The sequence below is a fragment of the Ursus arctos genome, unplaced genomic scaffold (assembly GCF_023065955.2).
Source record: "Ursus arctos isolate Adak ecotype North America unplaced genomic scaffold, UrsArc2.0 scaffold_34, whole genome shotgun sequence".
NCBI lineage: Eukaryota > Metazoa > Chordata > Mammalia > Carnivora > Ursidae > Ursus > Ursus arctos.
In genome coordinates, this window is record NW_026623030.1 from 18,050,191 (window position 1) to 18,067,467 (window position 17,277).

Sequence of the window (17,277 nt, forward strand, 5' to 3'; positions counted from 1 at the left end):
CCCTCACCCCTCCTTCTGGGAGAGAGAGGGCACCATCCGTTCTCCCCTCTAGGTACCCGGAACCCTTGCGTTTCTTTCCCCGTAAAGGGCCTCCCCTCCCCCAAGGTGACCCAGGAGTCCGTGGTCTGGCTGCAGCCCGTGACAGCCAGCAGAGGTAGAGTGTGTGTGTGTGTGTGTGTGTGTGTGTGTGTGCACGCGTGTTCATGCACGTGTGGGCACATATATATGCCCTGTGTTCATGTGGGCATGCGGGTGTGTGTGCCCAATGCCCAAGCATCCAAGACCGCATCTGGGTCTCAAGGAGACCCGAGTTCTAACCCAGGCTGTGCCACTAACTCACCAAGCAACCTTGAGTAAGGCATTTGACCTCTTTGGACCTCAGTCTTTCTCATCTGCCAAATGGGGAGAAACCGTCTCCGGCCCAGCCACCTCTGGGAGTTGTTGAGAGGATCAAAGGATAAAAACAAAGAGGAAAGTGTTTGGAAAAACCTCACACCTCATACAAATACATGTGCTGTTATTCTTAACCCACAAGCATTAGCCATCCCTCCCACACTAACAACACAGCCGCCCCCTGATATGTTGCATGACTTATTTGCAGAAATGACTCAATGTGAGACTATTTTAGGGCAGAAAATACACTTACATATATTTAGAACTTTCCTGATGCTGGAACGAAAACTTTGAAGAACGTCCAGCTCAGAAGCCCTGCCTGCCAGAATGTGCAATGTCTTTTTTTGTCTTTTGCACTCAGATTTGTCTGCTGAGTCGTTTTGTTTTGGTTTGGGTGTTGGTCTTTTGTTTGGGGAGGAGTTGTTTTGTTTTGTTTTCTGGTCTTGGGATTTTATTTTGTTTTGTGTTTTGTTTTTGCCTTGCCGGAGAACAACACTTCCCACTTTGGGAGGAGAACAGGGAAACTGGATCTTTCTTTGAAGTCTCAAGGCTCCCGAGCCTCTCGTGCTGAGGTTTGCGTCGCAGTGACATCTTCCTTCCCCTTCAAAAGAGTTTAATAAGAGATTCAATCTCTTTTCGTGCCATGTCTCAGTGCCGAACATTTTCCACGATTTCCTTAAAATGGGAAATGTGACAGCCCCTTGAAATGTCCAAGGTCCATAACTTAATGGAAAGAGAGTATTGAATGGGATTTGTCCAGCACAATCCAATAGAACTTTCTAGGGTGGTGTAAATGGCCTGTAGCTGTGCTATCCAATATGGCAGTCACTAGCCACATGTGGCTCCTGAGCACTTGACCCGTGGCTAGTACGAGTGAGGCACAGAATTTTTAACTGTGTTTCTTTTTTTTTTTTTTTTAAAGATTTTATTTATTTATGTGACAGAGAGACAGCCAGCGAGAGAGGGAACACAGCAGGGGAGTGAGAGAGGAAGAAGCAGGCTCCCAGCGGAGGAGCCCGATGTGGGACTCGATCCCGGAACACCGGGATCACGCCCTGAGCCGAAGGCAGACGCTTTAACGACTGCGCTACCCAGGCACCCCTTAACTGTGTTTCTTTTGAATCCATGTAACTTTACGTGTCAATAGATACACAGAGCTACCCTAGAGAACAACACAAGTTAGTTCCTGGCTGCTCAGAGTGAGGACTGGGGACCGGCAGCATCGGCATCTCTTGGGTACTTCTTAGAAATCCCGAACCTCAGGCCCTGCCCAAATCTGCTGAATCAGAATCTGCCCTTTAGGGGCGCCTGGGTGGCTCAGTCATTAAGCGTCTGCCTTCAGCTTGGGGCGTGATCCCGGCATTCTGGGATCAAGCCCCGCATCGGGCTCTGCCGCTGGGAGCCTGCTTCTTCCTCTCCCAATCCCCCTGCTTGTGTTCCCTTTCTTGCTGGCTGTCTCTCTCTCTGTCATATAAACAAATAAAATCTTAAAAAAAAAAAAAAAGAATCTGCCCTTTAACAGCATCCCAGGATGATTTTCATGCTCGTTATAATTTGGGAAGCAAGGAAGTATGGTCTAATGGTTAGGGGATGGTCTGTACTATTCGTGACTTTTTGACCATTAAATCATTTTGACCATCTTGCTCTCAAGATCCCTGAGTCAAGTGTTGTCAGAAACCTTTTAAAGACAAGTGGTGTCATATGCAGATGGCTAGCTATCATCGTGGTGGATGAAGGTAAGTTGATCCGTTCTGGAAGAGTCCATAGAAGCGCTATGGTCTCAACATGCAAGAGAAGGTCCTAGAAACAGGACTGGTCATTTGAAGATCCTTTGGGGTGTTGACCTCGAGAGGGGGTTCCAAGCCAGAGCTCATGGGCTTTCTTGTGTTTTGGCAGGAGCTACAAGGTCCGATTCAATAGCGTTTCCTCGTATTCTGACTCCCATAAATCGTCGGGCGATGGGCCAGACCTCAGAGACAACTTTGAGAGTGCTGGACCCCTGGCAAATGTGAGGTGAGCAAGGGCCGAGGGCATCAGAGAAGACATCTCGGTGAACTGGATTCAGTTACAAAGTGAGCTCTTTGTTAGTGGGTCTCCCTTCTACTCCCATCCATCTCTTGAATAACCGGCGGCACTCTTATTGTCTGGGGACTCCCCCAGGCCTGTCAAAGCACACTAGCTGGGCTCTCCTGTGACCTCTTCCTATATACTCTCAGAGCTCCATTGCCCAAATCTCACCCCATCATCAGCACATCATGTGTGCTGAAAGATGTTAATCCCTAGAAATCACTCAATGAGCTACCCTTCCTGGTGATATGTTTTACACCTAATAGAAGCTTCTGGAGACACCCCACCATGCCCCAGCAGCTCTCAACCCTGGATGCACATCAAAATCATCTGGCGACGTTGGCAATGTGCCAGTAACCAAGCCCCATTTCCAGAAATTCTGATGTAATTGATCTAGAATTGGGCCCAAGTGACTCTAATGTGCAGTCAGATTCAAAAAATATTGGCCCAACCCATGTTTACCAAAGTATAGTGGTCACACACCACAAGATTATTTTAGGTAGGACATGGACAGATATTTTGTATTTCAACAGTTGTGAATTCAATTCAATGAGCACTTAGAAAGAAAGAAAACTGGATGTCACATCCTTGGTTTTGCCGATGTTAGTCAACACAAGGCTCACGTAAGCCGAGTATCCTGGCCTGGCCACCAATCTTCCTGACCTTTGCCAACCAGACCTTCTTGTTATCTGCTCACAGCAATGCTTGGTAGATGCCTCACATCACAGGGGTCCTAGATATCGAAGTTTTCTGTCCAGCGGTGCCCTTTTTAATAGACTTTTTTTTTTTTAGAACAGTTTTAGGTTCCCAGCAAAACTGGGAGGAAGATACAGAGATTTCCCTTATACTCCCTTCCCCACCCCCAACAAAAACAGCCTCCCCCTGCCCCACCATCTCTATCCAGAGTGGCGCCTTTGTACAGTGAATGAACCGACACTGACACATCATTATCACACAACGTGCATAATTCATATTAGCGTCACCCTTGGCATTATTCATTCTGTGGGCCTTGACATCAGCGCATTGGTTTAGCTTGACATTGAACGTCAGTTTTGTGCTTTGACAGCCAGACCCATTTTTTCCGTATTAAATCTGTCATGGCTTAGGGTAGGTATTGGCAGGCTACAGCCTGCAGGTGCATTCAGCCTGGCCACTGTGTACTCTTGCACAACCCATGAGCTGGGAATGGTTTTTCTAGTTGAACATTTGCAATTCACTTGATGATAGGAAACATTACCATTGAATGCCAATTAAGCAAAACGCTACCCCCTCCCCAAAAAAGGAATTCTATCCTCATACGTAGACATAGTACTAAAACATTCAATAACTTCAATAACTGTAATAATAATTTTAAAAAATTTTTATTTTGTCAACAAAAATGTGCAGGAATTCGTTTTCTGTCTGTTATGTAAGTATCTACATAATAGATTCGATTTTGCTTCTTGGCCTAGAAACCTAAAAATATTTACTCTCTGGCCCCATGTATGAGAAGTGTGCCAGTTCCTGGTTTGGAGGCTTACGATAGGAAGTTGGAAATCATGAGGTGACGATGGTGGTGAAGATGTTGAGTCTAGGAAGTAAGTGGGTCTTCAGGTGAACCAGAAAACATACTAATGAATGAATCACCTGAGCCATCTGTTAGTGAATACAAGTGGATTTGATAAGCTAGTGAAATTAAAAGCAAGCTAAACAGCAGGAATAAGGAAACAATAGTATTAGTGGAAGTCACGTACGCCAGATTCCATGAACATAAATACAGTGTGTTTGAGGAGCAGCTCTGTAACCACAAGTCACGTCATGACTGGTGCTAGGAATTTCCAATCTCCATTGGGCTGAAGCTAAGGGGCATAGCTTGGGGTGGAAGTGCTCCTTCCCAGCCCCCCTCCAACCAGTCCACTCCTGGTTTACCAGCTCTCCAACCTGTCACACCACCATCCTTGGAGGAAAAGGTGAGGAATCCAGCTCTAGGAAGATCACAGGTGAAGAAGTGATGGGGGAAACACTGCCTAATCCCCCATACTTTCCTTGGAAAGGCTCTATAAGCCCAGAGGAAAGAAGGGCAGGAAAGGAGAAGAAGCTCCGTGGGGAAGCATGGGTGTAGGTTTCCAAGGACCAGATGTTAACCTCTGCTAACCCTCACTTGATCTGTGAGATGCCTAGATCTATCTCAAGTGCATTCTCCAATGACAGAGAGAATGGGAGTCCCTTCCCAGCTTCCCCCACCTCCCCTGTGTTCCCCATCTCAATCTTTGGCCAACTGGGCCCCTTCATCCTAAACAAAGAGATTCAGAGGCAGAACCAGAGCCAGCATGGAATAGCTTACACAGCTCCATGCCTGGGCTTGTCTGAGATGACAGTCTACGGCAGAAAACTCTGACCCAGGAAAGAAGTGGGGCGTGATGTTCCTGTCTCACTTACCAACCTGTTGCTCCGGTCCCAGTGAGGTCGAGACCCACAGCCAGGACCGAGCCCTGGAAGTGTGACATAAAGTGTCTGTAGGACAGTGAACTAGCAAAAGTGTCGATCTGAGACAGAGCCCTTCCCTTCTCATCCTCAAGTCAAGGCAGCCCACTTTAACAGAGAGGAAAATCTCATTAACTTGACCCCCACTGATTCAAATGCCCACGTTTTCTTGGTGTTATCTAGGCAAAAAGGGTTTGCAAAGCAAATTAATTTCATAGACAGTGCAAGGTGTGGAGTCAGCATATTTATAAATCTTTCATCCCCTTTTAGAAGAACCTGTTTATCCACCAACATTTGATGTGGGTTTTTTTGTTTTTAATTCCAGTTAGTTAACATACAGGGAACATTTGCTGTGTTAATGACAAGTTCTTCTGATCCCCTCGTTAATACAGGTCCCTGAGGACTGTTGTGTGATGATTTTCATTATCTTTGTACTTAAAACTCATCTGGTTGTGTCCGTGATAGAATTCAAGCCTTCCCCAAAAAGTAGACTAATTTCTCTGGCTTAGAAAGGGACACAGAGGCAACAAGCCAATGGCTCTGGGTCATCGCTATCCCTAACTCAGCCTCCTAGGGACCACTGGGAATGATCTCCTGAGGATGTTCATACCTAACAGAGACCAGAAGGAAAGGAGACAGGCCCCAAGGGCTCCCACATTTTAAAATGATCTTCTCCAGGTGAGCTCAGGACCATCTGACCACCATGGGCTAAATAAACATGGTCCTTCTAGAGATAACCAGATGTCTTAGTCTGCTCAGGCTGCCATACAAAATACCAGAGTGGGTGGCTTCCAACAACAGATACTTATTTTCTCACAGTTCTAGAGGCTGGAAGTCCAAGATCAAGGTGCCAGTAGGATTGGTTTCTGGTGAGGCCTCTCCTCCTGGCTTGCAGATGGCCGCCTTCTAGCTGTGCCCTCACATGGCCTCTCCTCTCTGCACTGTCAGAGTGAGAGAGTGTTATTGGTGTCTCTTCCTCTTTTTCTAAGGACACTGGTCCTATTGGACTAGGGCCCAACCTTATGACACCATTTAACCTCAGTTACCACCTTAAAGGCCCCATCTCCAAATTCAGCCACATTGGGGTTAGGGTTTCAACATATGAATTTGGTGGAGGGACATAGAGTCCATAACACCAGACACCTCCTCACGCCCCACAGTCCCCTAACACGGACCTTTTGTTGTCTCCTTGGCAGGTTCTCTGTGTTTGGCCTTGGCTCCCGTGCTTACCCGCACTTCTGTGCCTTTGGACATGCTGTGGACACCCTCCTGGAGGAGCTGGGAGGAGAGAGGATCCTGAAGATGAGGGAAGGGGATGAGCTGTGTGGGCAGGAAGAGGCTTTCAGGACCTGGGCCAAGAAGGTCTTCAAGGTAACCACCAGCCCAGATCTCAGACCTAAGGGGAAGTCACACACCCTCCCCCAAGATCTCCAAAGACGGAGTTCCTACACCATCAGAAATAGAAGAAACTTGAGAGAACCCCCAGTATTTCCCCCATGTATCCAGCCAGGATACAGGTTTCAACAACTCAGATGAGTTTGGGTGAACTTAAAACACACATTCTCCACCCAGAATCTAACCCCCTGCATTATGGGTAGGGAGTGAGTCTATTAAAAAAATTGTAGTCTTGGGATTTCAGAGCTGGGAAGAATCTGTCCCTCCCGCACATTTGGTAGACAAGTAGACCGAAAACATAAAGTTGGTTAGCCACACCAGGGGGCGTGCCTCGCCCTGGAGCTCAGGTTTCCAATTTGTCTACTTGGACAAGCTTCTCCCTCTTGTGCTAGATCTTCGCTGACCAATACAGCAGCCGCTAGCCCCGTGTGCTATTTAAATGTCAATGTAAATGAACATTCAACAGGCTGAATGGATAAGTGAGTACGGTGTGTCTAGACAATGCAATATGATTCAGCCAAGACAAGAATGAAGCACTAACACCTGCTATACCATGGATAAGCCTCGCAAACCTGCAGAGTGAAAGAGGCCAGGCACAAAAGGTCTATGCTTCCATTCATAGGAAATGTCCAGGACAGGCAAATCCATACAGAGATCAGATTCATGGTTGCCAGGGGTCTGGAGAAATGGAAAATGGAAATGATTGCTAACGGGTATAGGTCTTCTTCTGGGAGGATGAGAATGTTCCAGAACTGGATAGCAGTGGGGGTTGCAGGACTCTTTCAACACACTAAAAACCGTGAAATTGTACATTTTAAAATGATGAATTGTATGTTGCATGAAAAGTGTCTATATATATATATGCATAGAAATAAAATATCTATAATATAGTATAGTGTATATTATGACAGAAATATTATATACGACATAATTGCATAAATATATTTATCCCACATAAAATAATTACATATGTATTTTATATACCATAATGAATGTATAAAATTGTAATCATTTCTAATTAGATTTTTAATTCTATTTACTATCTATATTAAATAGATTCTATTTAAAGATCCCATTCCTTGGCTGCATATTTCATGTACTCAGTAGCCACCCCAGGAGACAGCACAGAACATTCTCATCGTGATAGAACATCCTTTGGACAGTGCAATTCTAGACATGAGGTCACAGGAGAATAATGAATAATGGCCTCCTATCTGCGTGTGGGGTGTGATTCAGTTGGCCATCCTGGGAAAAGCAAAAAACCATGAATGCCAACCCTCCTCCTCCCTCCACCCCAAAATGCATTCTGTCCAGCAGCCACAGGAGAAAGGATCCATGCAATGTCCTGTCAGTCATTTGCACTTTCCATCTGGCATGCTGATGCAGATAGGGAGGAAAAGGGGAAACTGAGGCCCCTGAGCTTTCTGGGTATCTGTGCGGGGAGGCTGTGTCCATAAGCCTGTTTCTGCATTTCTTCCTAGACAAGGAACATTGTGATAACTTAGCTTTTGTTACCTTGAGACCACTATGGTTCTTGACTTCAGTCAGCCCACTTTGATGGAGCACTCCAGAAGCGGGGTCTGTCACAAGGCACTGTATCCTTTAGCTGTACCCCGCCATTCTCCCACCAAACACCCAGTCCTGGCGACCACTCATTGGTTTCTGTCTCCGTAGATTTGCCTCTTCTGGACATTTCATGTGAATGAGATCAGATAGTGTGTGATCTTTTGAACCTGGCTCATTTCACGTGTTTAAGGTTCATCCCCATTGTAGTATATATATCAGTACTTCATTGCTTTTTACAGCCCAATACTATTCTGCTGTATGTATATGTCATATTTTGTTTATCCATCCATCAGTTGATGGATGTTTAGATTGTCTGAAAATCAACACAAGGCCAAAAATGGTTAAAGCTACCCTGAAAAACCTCTTGAATTGGGGCACCTGGGTGGCTCAGTCAGTTAAGCATCCGACTCTCGGTTTTGCCTCAGGTCATGATCTCAGGGTCATGGGATTGACCCCACATCAGGCTCTATGCTCAGCACAGAGTCTGCTTAAGATTCTCTCTCTCCCTGTCCCTCTGCCCCTCCCCACCTTGCTCATATGCTCTCTCTCTAAAAAAACAAAAATAAAAACACTCTTAAATTATCCATGGCTTTTATCCCAAAAACCTGAGTTCCAAATGGTAATTTTTAGGATTACTGAAGTCAGAGAATTGATTGACCTTGGGGGGGAAAAGAAAGAAAGAAATAGAAAAAAAGCAAAATTCATAGGCAGGTGTTCAAACATTCAATATGTTCTGCTTTTAATGTAAGTGTTTAAATTTTTAGAGGAGGATGGATAGGAAGTTCTAAGGTGTTTATTTTCTTTTTTAAGATTTAGTTTATTTTTTTAAAGATTTTTATTTGAGAGAGAGAATGTGCTCGAGAAAGATCACAAGCAGGGGAGAGGGGCAGAGGGAGAGGGAGAAGCAGACTCCCTGCTGAGCAGGGAGCCTGACATGAGGCTCAGTCCCAGGACCCTGGGATCATGACCCGAGCCGGAGGCAGACGCTTAACTGACTGATTTTATTTATTGATGTTATTTATTTGAGAACAACAACAGTCTCCCCGGTTTTATTTATTTGAGAGAGAGAGTGAGCATGAGCGAGGGGTGGGGTGGAGGGAGAGGGAGAAGCAGACTCCCCTGCTGAGCACAGAGCCTGATGCGGGGCTTGATCCCAGGACCCTGAGATCGTGATGTGAACCAAAGGCAGACACTTAACCGGCTGAGCCACCCAGGTGCCCCTGAGGTGTTTATTTTCTTGCTTAATGTTAGGCCTCTACAAATATTGGTTTCAGGAATAAATGACATAAAAGTTACATATTAGAGGTTAAATCCTAAAGTCATTAATTAGTAAATATGATATGTCCAGCATATCAAAGCATTCAAAAAATATAGGATGGATTAGTGGATAGATGGATGGATGAGTGGCTTGCAGGTTGGTGGTGGGATGGACAGATGGGTGGATGGGTGGGTGAGTGGAAGGAAGGAAGGGTTAGATGGAGGGATGGTGGGATGGATGGACAGAAGGAAGGGAAGGAGGAAGGGGAGGAAGGAAGGAAGGAAGGAAGGAAGGAAGGAAGGAAGGAAGGAAGGAAGGAAGGAAGGAAGGAAGGAAAGGAAAGGAAAGGAAGGAGCAGGGAAGGAAGGAAGGGTGGGTAGATGGATGAATGGAAGGATGGATGGACAGATGGATGGAAGGAAGGAAGGAAGAAAGGAAGGGAGGGGAGAAGGGAAGGAGGGCAGGTAGGTGGAGGGATGGAGGGATGAATAGACAAATGGATGGATGGATGGATGGATGGATGGATGGATGGATGGATGGATGGATAGGTGGGTGGGTGGATGGATGGATGGATGGATGGATGGATGGATGGATGGATGGATGGATACATGCCATGACTGGGAGGTCACTGAGATCCCTGCATGTGCCACAGGCAGCCTGTGATGTGTTCTGTGTGGGAGATGACGTCAACATCGAGAAGGCCAACAACTCCCTCATCAGCAATGACCGCAGCTGGAAGAGGAATAAATTCCGCCTCACCTACATGGCCGAAGCTCCAGAACTTACGCAAGGTACCTCTCACCACCCTCCTGGAGAGGCATGCAGGACAGTGGGAGGGGGGAAGGGGGAGGCAAGACAGAGTGTCCCCCCCACACACTGAAAGGTGCTGAGAGAAGCTGGGTGTCATGGCTTCCGTCTGTCTTGAGTGCAGTCCTCTGAAAACAAATACACTGCCAGCGCCCCACACCCAGTCGCCCTGTGCCTGGACGTCTCTCCCTCCAATGGGGTGGTGCGTTACCCTGAAACTCTTCTTCTCAGCTCAGCTCCACCAGATTTGCTCTTGCTTCTGCATTATCCACAGCCCCCCCCCCCACCCACCCTGTGTCTTTTCTTTCATCTCTTCACTTCACTCCAGAGGACAGTAGACGCGTGAAGAGAGGGTCAGGAGAAGCTGGAGGCTTTGTACTGACCATGGTTTAACCCCAGCTCAGGGAGACTGTTGTTCTCACCGCAGGTCTGTCCACTGTCCACAAAAAGCGGGTCTCAGCCGCTCGACTCCTCAGCCGTCAGAACCTTCAGAGCCCTAAATCCAGGTAGGAACCCCTTGGTTGGCTGGCGGTTCCCCACTCGTGCTCCAGATGCCCCCCACAATCAGGGAGGAGCCCTGGTTGACGCGGAGGACTGGCTTCCCTCGACCATCCCAAGTGCCACTGAGATCCGCTTACTGCTTTGTAACATCGAGGTTTCCCGCTTTCCCTTTGCCAAGCTCCGACCTAGAGGGAGCGGGAGAGGCCATGCCGGTGATCATTGTGGAGAGCAGAAAGGGAAAGGATTCATGAGGCATTTTTAATACAGAGCACACCCTTGTGGACTGCTGAATGTCCATTGTACCACAGCGTACTAGTCAGAGAACACTTCCTCCTTGGGGGTAATTCTTCTCTAGAGTCCCGAAAACTGGCTACCCAGATGCTGCTTAAATTCCTTTGGGATGATGGGAGGTTCATTACCTCACCAAACAGCCCACTCTGTGTTTCAAAGTCCTAATTGTTAGAAATTATCTTCTATTGCTATAACCGAAGGGCATCTTCCCAGCACTCCACACCGATCTCAGTTATACGCTGGTGACACCCAAAACAAACTCCGTTCTTCCAGATGAGAGACCTGCTAATAGCCACGGACATTGGCCAGTCTCTCCTGGGTTTTGATTCCTTCAAACCGTGCTTCCTAAGACCCCATTTCCGAAGCCTTTCACTTTAGTAAAAGGACACACTCTGTCCTGCCGGCAAGGTCATTCTCAAACCCAGTCACAGCACAGCGGAGGACGTGGCACACCTGCCACGTGCCCTGGGGCCATGATAGCCACCCCCCGACCTGAGCAGGACACACTTACGCCACCCAAGATCGCGGGCTTTGTCCTGCGCCCATGCCGCTCTCCCATTAAAGCTTACACCCTTGCTGCTGTTTTCAAAGGGAGTGAGCCAGGTCTGTCCATCCCTCGACTTCTGTAAATAAGATTTTTGGCCTTAATGAAGTCCTTTGCGTTGATCCCTAAGGAATGGCGTCTTTTTTCACTTTCTGGTTACAGCCCATGCCGATCTTTTGAAATCTTGATTCTTCAGTCCAAAGAGTAGGCTCACGAGCTGGACAGCCCTGGGTTCTGACCCCAGCTCCACTGCACACCAGCCGTGTGACCGTGGGCCAGTCACTCAGGCCCTCCGAGCCCCTGTCTCCTGATGCAGAATGGGAACGGCGGCTGTACAGATTTGCTGACATTTCTCTAGTGCTTTCTGTGAGCCAAGCCCTGTCTTGAGTCCTCTCTGTGCAGGATCTCCCAGAACTCTTGACCAGCCCAGGAAGTCAGTACTATTATCATCGATGTTTTTTGGTTTTTGTTTTTTTATTTTTCTAAAGATTTATTTATTTTAGGCAGGGAGGGGCAGAAGGAGAGGGAGAGAGAGAATCTCAAGCAGACTCCCCACTGAGTGTGGAGCCGGACGCGGGGCTTGATCCCACAACCATGACCTGAGCTGAAATCAAGAGTCGGATGCTCAACTGACTGAGCCACCCAGGCGCCCCATCATCGATGTTTTAAATATGAAAAGTGATAAGTAGATAATGCAAGTGACTTTTTCAAGGTCACATAGACTCAGGTCTCCAGCTCCAAAGTCAGCATGCCGAATGGCTACCCAGGTGTCCTCCAGAGCGTTGCAAGGCTGCTGCATTAAGGACGAGGTGCAAGAAGCGACTCGCACATGATACCTTCCCTTATCCGTCCCAGCTTCAAACACGTGCAAATTTAGTATGCATGCTTTCTACGTGGCCTTCAGACCACTGATAATCAGCAGGATGAAGCCCCCAAGCTCTCATGTACTCTCTTAGATCCTCAAACATTAAAGAAATGGGTTGGGAAATGAATCCCTTTGAATAATTAGTTAAATGCAACATTCGGAGCATAGAGATCTCTGATACAGAGAGGGACCTTGTGTTTGAAATACGCACGCTTACTTCCCATTTCTGCCCCGTGGCAAGGGATGACTTCAGTAGCATGGAAGAGAAGAGACTAAGAATCCACTGGAAATTTCCTTTAGCAACAAACTGTGAAAGACCAAATCACAAAAATTACTCCCTAAACCCTGGTACATAAAAAGCAAGGTCCTTTGCAAATATTCTGATGCTAAGTTGGACCAAAGTCCCAGAATAACCCCCACTCACCTCTGGACAGGGCAGCTGACTCTATGCTGAGTGACTTAGAAGAGACTATTTCAGCAAGGTTGGGACTAGAACCTACTATTAAAATCAGTCGTGAATTAACACAAAAAGGATCAAATTGCATGTAGGTATCTCTCTCTTTAGAAGCACACTCTAGAGCATGACCTATTTTCAGGCTTACTGCTATCGCCAGTTTTATAAGTTGTTGGTTTGTTTTAAGGGATAATCGAGTAAAAAGAAAAGCATGATACTCTCTCCCATTTCCCCTGCCCAAGTTGGCGCAAAGTCAGGCTGTTTGGGCCAGGAGTCCATAAGCGAGATATTACAAATTACTCCCTGCCCCCCAGACCCTTAATTGCAAGCAAAGTGCATAAGAGGAAGTAAACAGCCTTCTGGGGGTGATCCTTGCACATCTAAAGAGAAAAGTGACCACAGTTACTGTCTGGCCAGGAAATACATTTTCTAGGTACCCTCATTAGCAAACAATACAGAAAGGAGGGTAATGGAGCAGTAATGGGTGCGGTGATCATAAGTCCTACATGTCCGAAGGAGGAGGAGAAGTGCAGGGTAGGCTTTAGAAAGGGAATGAGAACAGAGGAGGGACATCTAGGCAGAGGCTGGCAGATCAGAGGTGCAGAAGGGGGCCTCAGTGCTGGGCCATCGTGGAGAGTGGCGGGATATTACAATGGGTAGTTCTTGGTAGGGGAGCTCTTGGTTCTCATCACTCCTTGGATGAAATTGCTTCTCTCCAGCCTTCCCCGTTTCAACAGAGAACATCAACATTTGGCTTAAGCCAAAAACTCCAGCATCTTCCTTGCCTCCTCTCCCTCCCTTACACTGCTCGTCCGGCCCTAAGCTGGTCCTCTGGGATTTGACCTTCAGCTTCATCTCAGACGTACAGCTGCCACCTTCAGCAAAGCCATGTTCATCGATGTATGAGTGGCTACAATAGACCCTAACTTGTCTCCTTGTTTCTTGGCTTTTCTCTCAAAGATCCATTTCCAAACAGCAGCCAGACCAATCTTGGAAAAATGTAAATTGAATCCCGTCATTCCACAACTTTACACCCTCCAGTGGCTTCCCACTGGATTGAGGAGGCCTCCAAACTTCTTGCCATGACAGGTCATGATGAAGGCCTCGTGATCTGGCCTCTGCCCAGCATTCTGATTTCCCTCCCCTGCCCCCTACATCTGTGTTGACCACTCTCCAAACACTTCAGCCTTCTTTCCTTTCTCCAAATATGCCATACCTGTTCCTACCCCAGGGCCTTTGCACATGCAGACACTCTTCCCAAACAGATCTTTGCATGTCCCCTTTTTCTCATTGTTCAGGTCTCTGCTCAAATGTCACATCACCACAGCAGCCTCCCTGACCATCCTATCTGATGATCACTCACTCAGCCTGCTGCCCCCAGCCCATCACCACGCACCCATCCACATCACCAACTGCTCTGAGACCTTTTTAAGTTGCTTCTCAATGAGAATCGGACACTCAATGAGAATGGAACCCCAGACCCACCACTATCTCACCAGGGCCTAGAACAGTGCCTGTCACTCCATACATATTTGCTGAATGAATGAAACTTACAATGTTTATTCTTAACATTAGCTATTTTTTTCCCATTTAATGCTGGACGTTAGCAGACTGTTGTTTCATCTGTGAACCTGTCATTGAACCGCTGCCAAGCGTACATGCGTGTGTGTGTTTATGTCTGTGTGTGTATGTGCTATGCTTCTGGAATCTGGAGGAGGGGATGGAGGGGCCCCAATGACTACTACCTTCCCACACTGCCCTTTCTGCCCTTTCTCCCCTCCCCCTCTACTTCTCAATGGCCCATATGTGTCCCAAGCTTAAAAAAAAAAAAAAAGCTTACAAAATCCTATACTTACAAACCCCCAGCAGAACTGAGATTTAAGACAACTGCTCTCCAGGTTAGTGCTACCAAGAGAGGGTTGGGGGGAATCTGCTTCCCCCACAAAGCTTCAAAGATCAGCCCATCACGGTGCCCTGAGGCTACAGAGCCATACAGCGCTGCGGTTCTCAGAAGCTTGCAACGTCCCCTTGGTTAAATTCCCAGCATGGGCTGAGCCTGGGCCACCTAGCTAACCTGCCAGCTGCCTCCCCATTCCTGCCCCTTGTCTGCCTGACCACCTTATGTCACGTTCAAGAGGACTTGGGGGAAATGGCTGTGAGCGCAAGCCAGCTCAGCAAGTTCGGGTCCTCCGCATTTCTATTTTGTACCGGCCAGAAGAACAGAGGCAAATATACTTCTGAAAGAAATCGTGATGATCTGGGAGAAAGTGGGAATTGATTTGGGGGCCTTTCAAAGGCTTCCTGTGGTTGGCGCGGGAGGCTCCGAAATTGGCAGCCCCACAGCGCCCCCTGCTGGCTGTCAGCCTCTTAATTCCAACCCTGGTGTTGGCAGGGGGTGATGGTGTCTTTGCTCTCCAGGAACCAGGAATCCGTAGGAGCTCAGAGCAGAATCAGTCGTGCAAGTCTGTATAATTGACAAGATCAGTGCTCGAGACAGCAAAATCTGTCCAGGAAAGGAGAATGGGACCCCAGACCCTGACACCACCATTCACAGTCTCAGCCACCAATTTCCCCCACCCTCTGAAGGACAGGGGTGCCTTGCTTCGAGAAAATACTTGCAAAAAAGTAAATGTGCCAGCACAACTATTTTTAATACTGGTGGCTATTTGCAGCACAAAAGGGTTCTTGGGTGTGCCAGAAAACTCCTTTATATAGCGAGTTCCATTGATCTATTCAAGTGTTGATTTACATACCATGGAGAATGTAGAAACTTCATGTTGAATATGAAGTGTCTCTACCGAGAACCAGTTGGCAATGAAGAAAAGCAGATCTGAAATGCCTACGGAACCCAAAGAGGACAAAGGATCTGATTTACCAAAGTGTAATCAGCCCCCAAGTTCTCAGGTATTGTGTAAAGCAATAGGTCTGTACTAAAACCTTCTAATGGACCAGAATGATCATAGTCTGACAATTCATTCTTGAAGCCTTCCCTTAGCATGAGCCTCCTGCCCTTAAAATACAAAAACCAATGGAAAAGGGGATGATCTGGCAGGACATAAATCAGTCTCTCTGTGCGTTTTCTCCTTAGATCTCTCAAATGTATATTGGTGGATTTGTGCACAACCGAGACCAAATGTATTTCTCTTTTGTGATAATATGAGGAGCCCCCTACACACACACACACACACACACACTTAAAAGGGGGGGGCAGAGCTGGGATTCCCAGGAGAGATGGCATGACACAGACTGGGGACTCCACTGCCTTGGCTCCAATGGGGTCGTGATTCCTGGGACAACCCCGGTTGGTATTGAGACTAGAGTCTGTTCTGGCAACCAGTTAACCCTGGGAGTCTGAGGTTCCTTCAGCCAATAAATATTTCTTGTGTACCAGCTATGTGCTGTGACTGTCCTATTTGCCAGGAATAGAGCAATGGACAAAACAGACAGGTTCCTTGTTCTCTGGAGTTTATGTTGTCCTGGAGGCTGGGGGGAGGGAGGGGCAGTAGGCAGGGGAGGGCAGACCACAAACCACACGATGATGTAAACTCCACAAGAGGGCAGATGCTGGTAAGTGCTATGGAGAAAGGCAAGTTTGGGAAGATAGAAAAGCAAGGAATCTGAGGACTGAACCCTGAGGGGCTCTAATGTCCAGAGTCTGGGGAGATGAGAAGGAACCGCCAAAGAAGAGAAGATCGGGAGAGTGTGGGGTGCTGGAACCCAGGAGAAGGGAGTTGAGAAGGAGGAAAGAGCAGCCACGTCCGGTACTGGTTCCGTGAGCAAGATGAGTGCTCGGAACTTGGCCTTGGGTTTGCACTGAGGAGCTCATGGGTGACCTGCTAAAAGACGTGGTTGGAACAGTGGGTGCCGAGGTCTCACTGGCATGGGCCCCACGGAGAATGAAAGGGGGGGCTCGCAGCCATGGGAAGAGACAAAGGAACAAAAAAAGGGTGCAGTCGCTGGTGACGTATCTGATTGTTCCCCCCCTTTCCCTCCAGCCGATCAACCATCTTCGTGCGTCTCCACACCAACGGGAATCAGGAGCTCCAGTACCAGCCTGGGGACCACCTGGGCGTCTTCCCAGGCAACCGCGAGGACCTCGTGAACGCCCTGATCGAGCGGCTGGAGGACGCACCCCCGGTCAACCAGCTGGTGAAGGTGGAGCTGCTGGAGGAGCGGAACACGGCTTTGGGTAACTACGTGGCAGGGAGGGGGCCCCCCACCTGGCCCCTCTCCAGAGCCCTCCCCTTCTCCAGGGAGTCCCAGAGGCAGTGGGTGCCTGGGGAAGAGGAGACCCATCCTTCTTCCCAGTCACCAATCCGGGTGGGAGGGTGGGTCTCCGTCACCTGCAGCTTATGAGACGGAAGACTCCTCCTTTCTCGTGGCCGAACCACCTTGGCCCAAATGACTGAGCCAATGTCGGTGATGCTAGGACATCCATAGCTTCTCCTTGGGGGAAGGGGCTTCTGCCTGCCTTGATCACCCCGCCTCACTGCCCACCAAGTAAACAGCAGCTGACGTGTACCCCTCCCTCCTCTTAAAATCAAGAGGCGCCACATGCAGCTCGATGGCGGACTCAAGGTCAAACCATCATTAGATCAGGTTCCAGTCTGTTTCAGTGACCACCCTTGACCTTCCCGTTGAAGAACTTTTAAGGGCAAATGGGTCTCAGGGCT

General features: G+C 47.9%; 1 protein-coding gene across 2 annotated transcripts in view; it reads left to right on the forward strand.

Annotated features, from left to right (window-relative positions):
• Nucleotides 1–17,277, forward strand: part of NOS1 (nitric oxide synthase 1) — a 174,764-nt gene that overhangs the window by 140,749 nt on the left and 16,738 nt on the right. For both annotated transcript variants that reach the window (XM_026514576.4, XM_044389890.3), the window contains exons 17-22: nucleotides 53–154; nucleotides 2,290–2,406; nucleotides 6,120–6,294; nucleotides 9,795–9,933; nucleotides 10,377–10,455; nucleotides 16,600–16,793. In XM_026514576.4, the coding sequence (XP_026370361.2) occupies nucleotides 53–154; nucleotides 2,290–2,406; nucleotides 6,120–6,294; nucleotides 9,795–9,933; nucleotides 10,377–10,455; nucleotides 16,600–16,793 (806 nt within the window). The remainder of the gene's footprint in view (nucleotides 1–52; nucleotides 155–2,289; nucleotides 2,407–6,119; nucleotides 6,295–9,794; nucleotides 9,934–10,376; nucleotides 10,456–16,599; nucleotides 16,794–17,277) is intronic.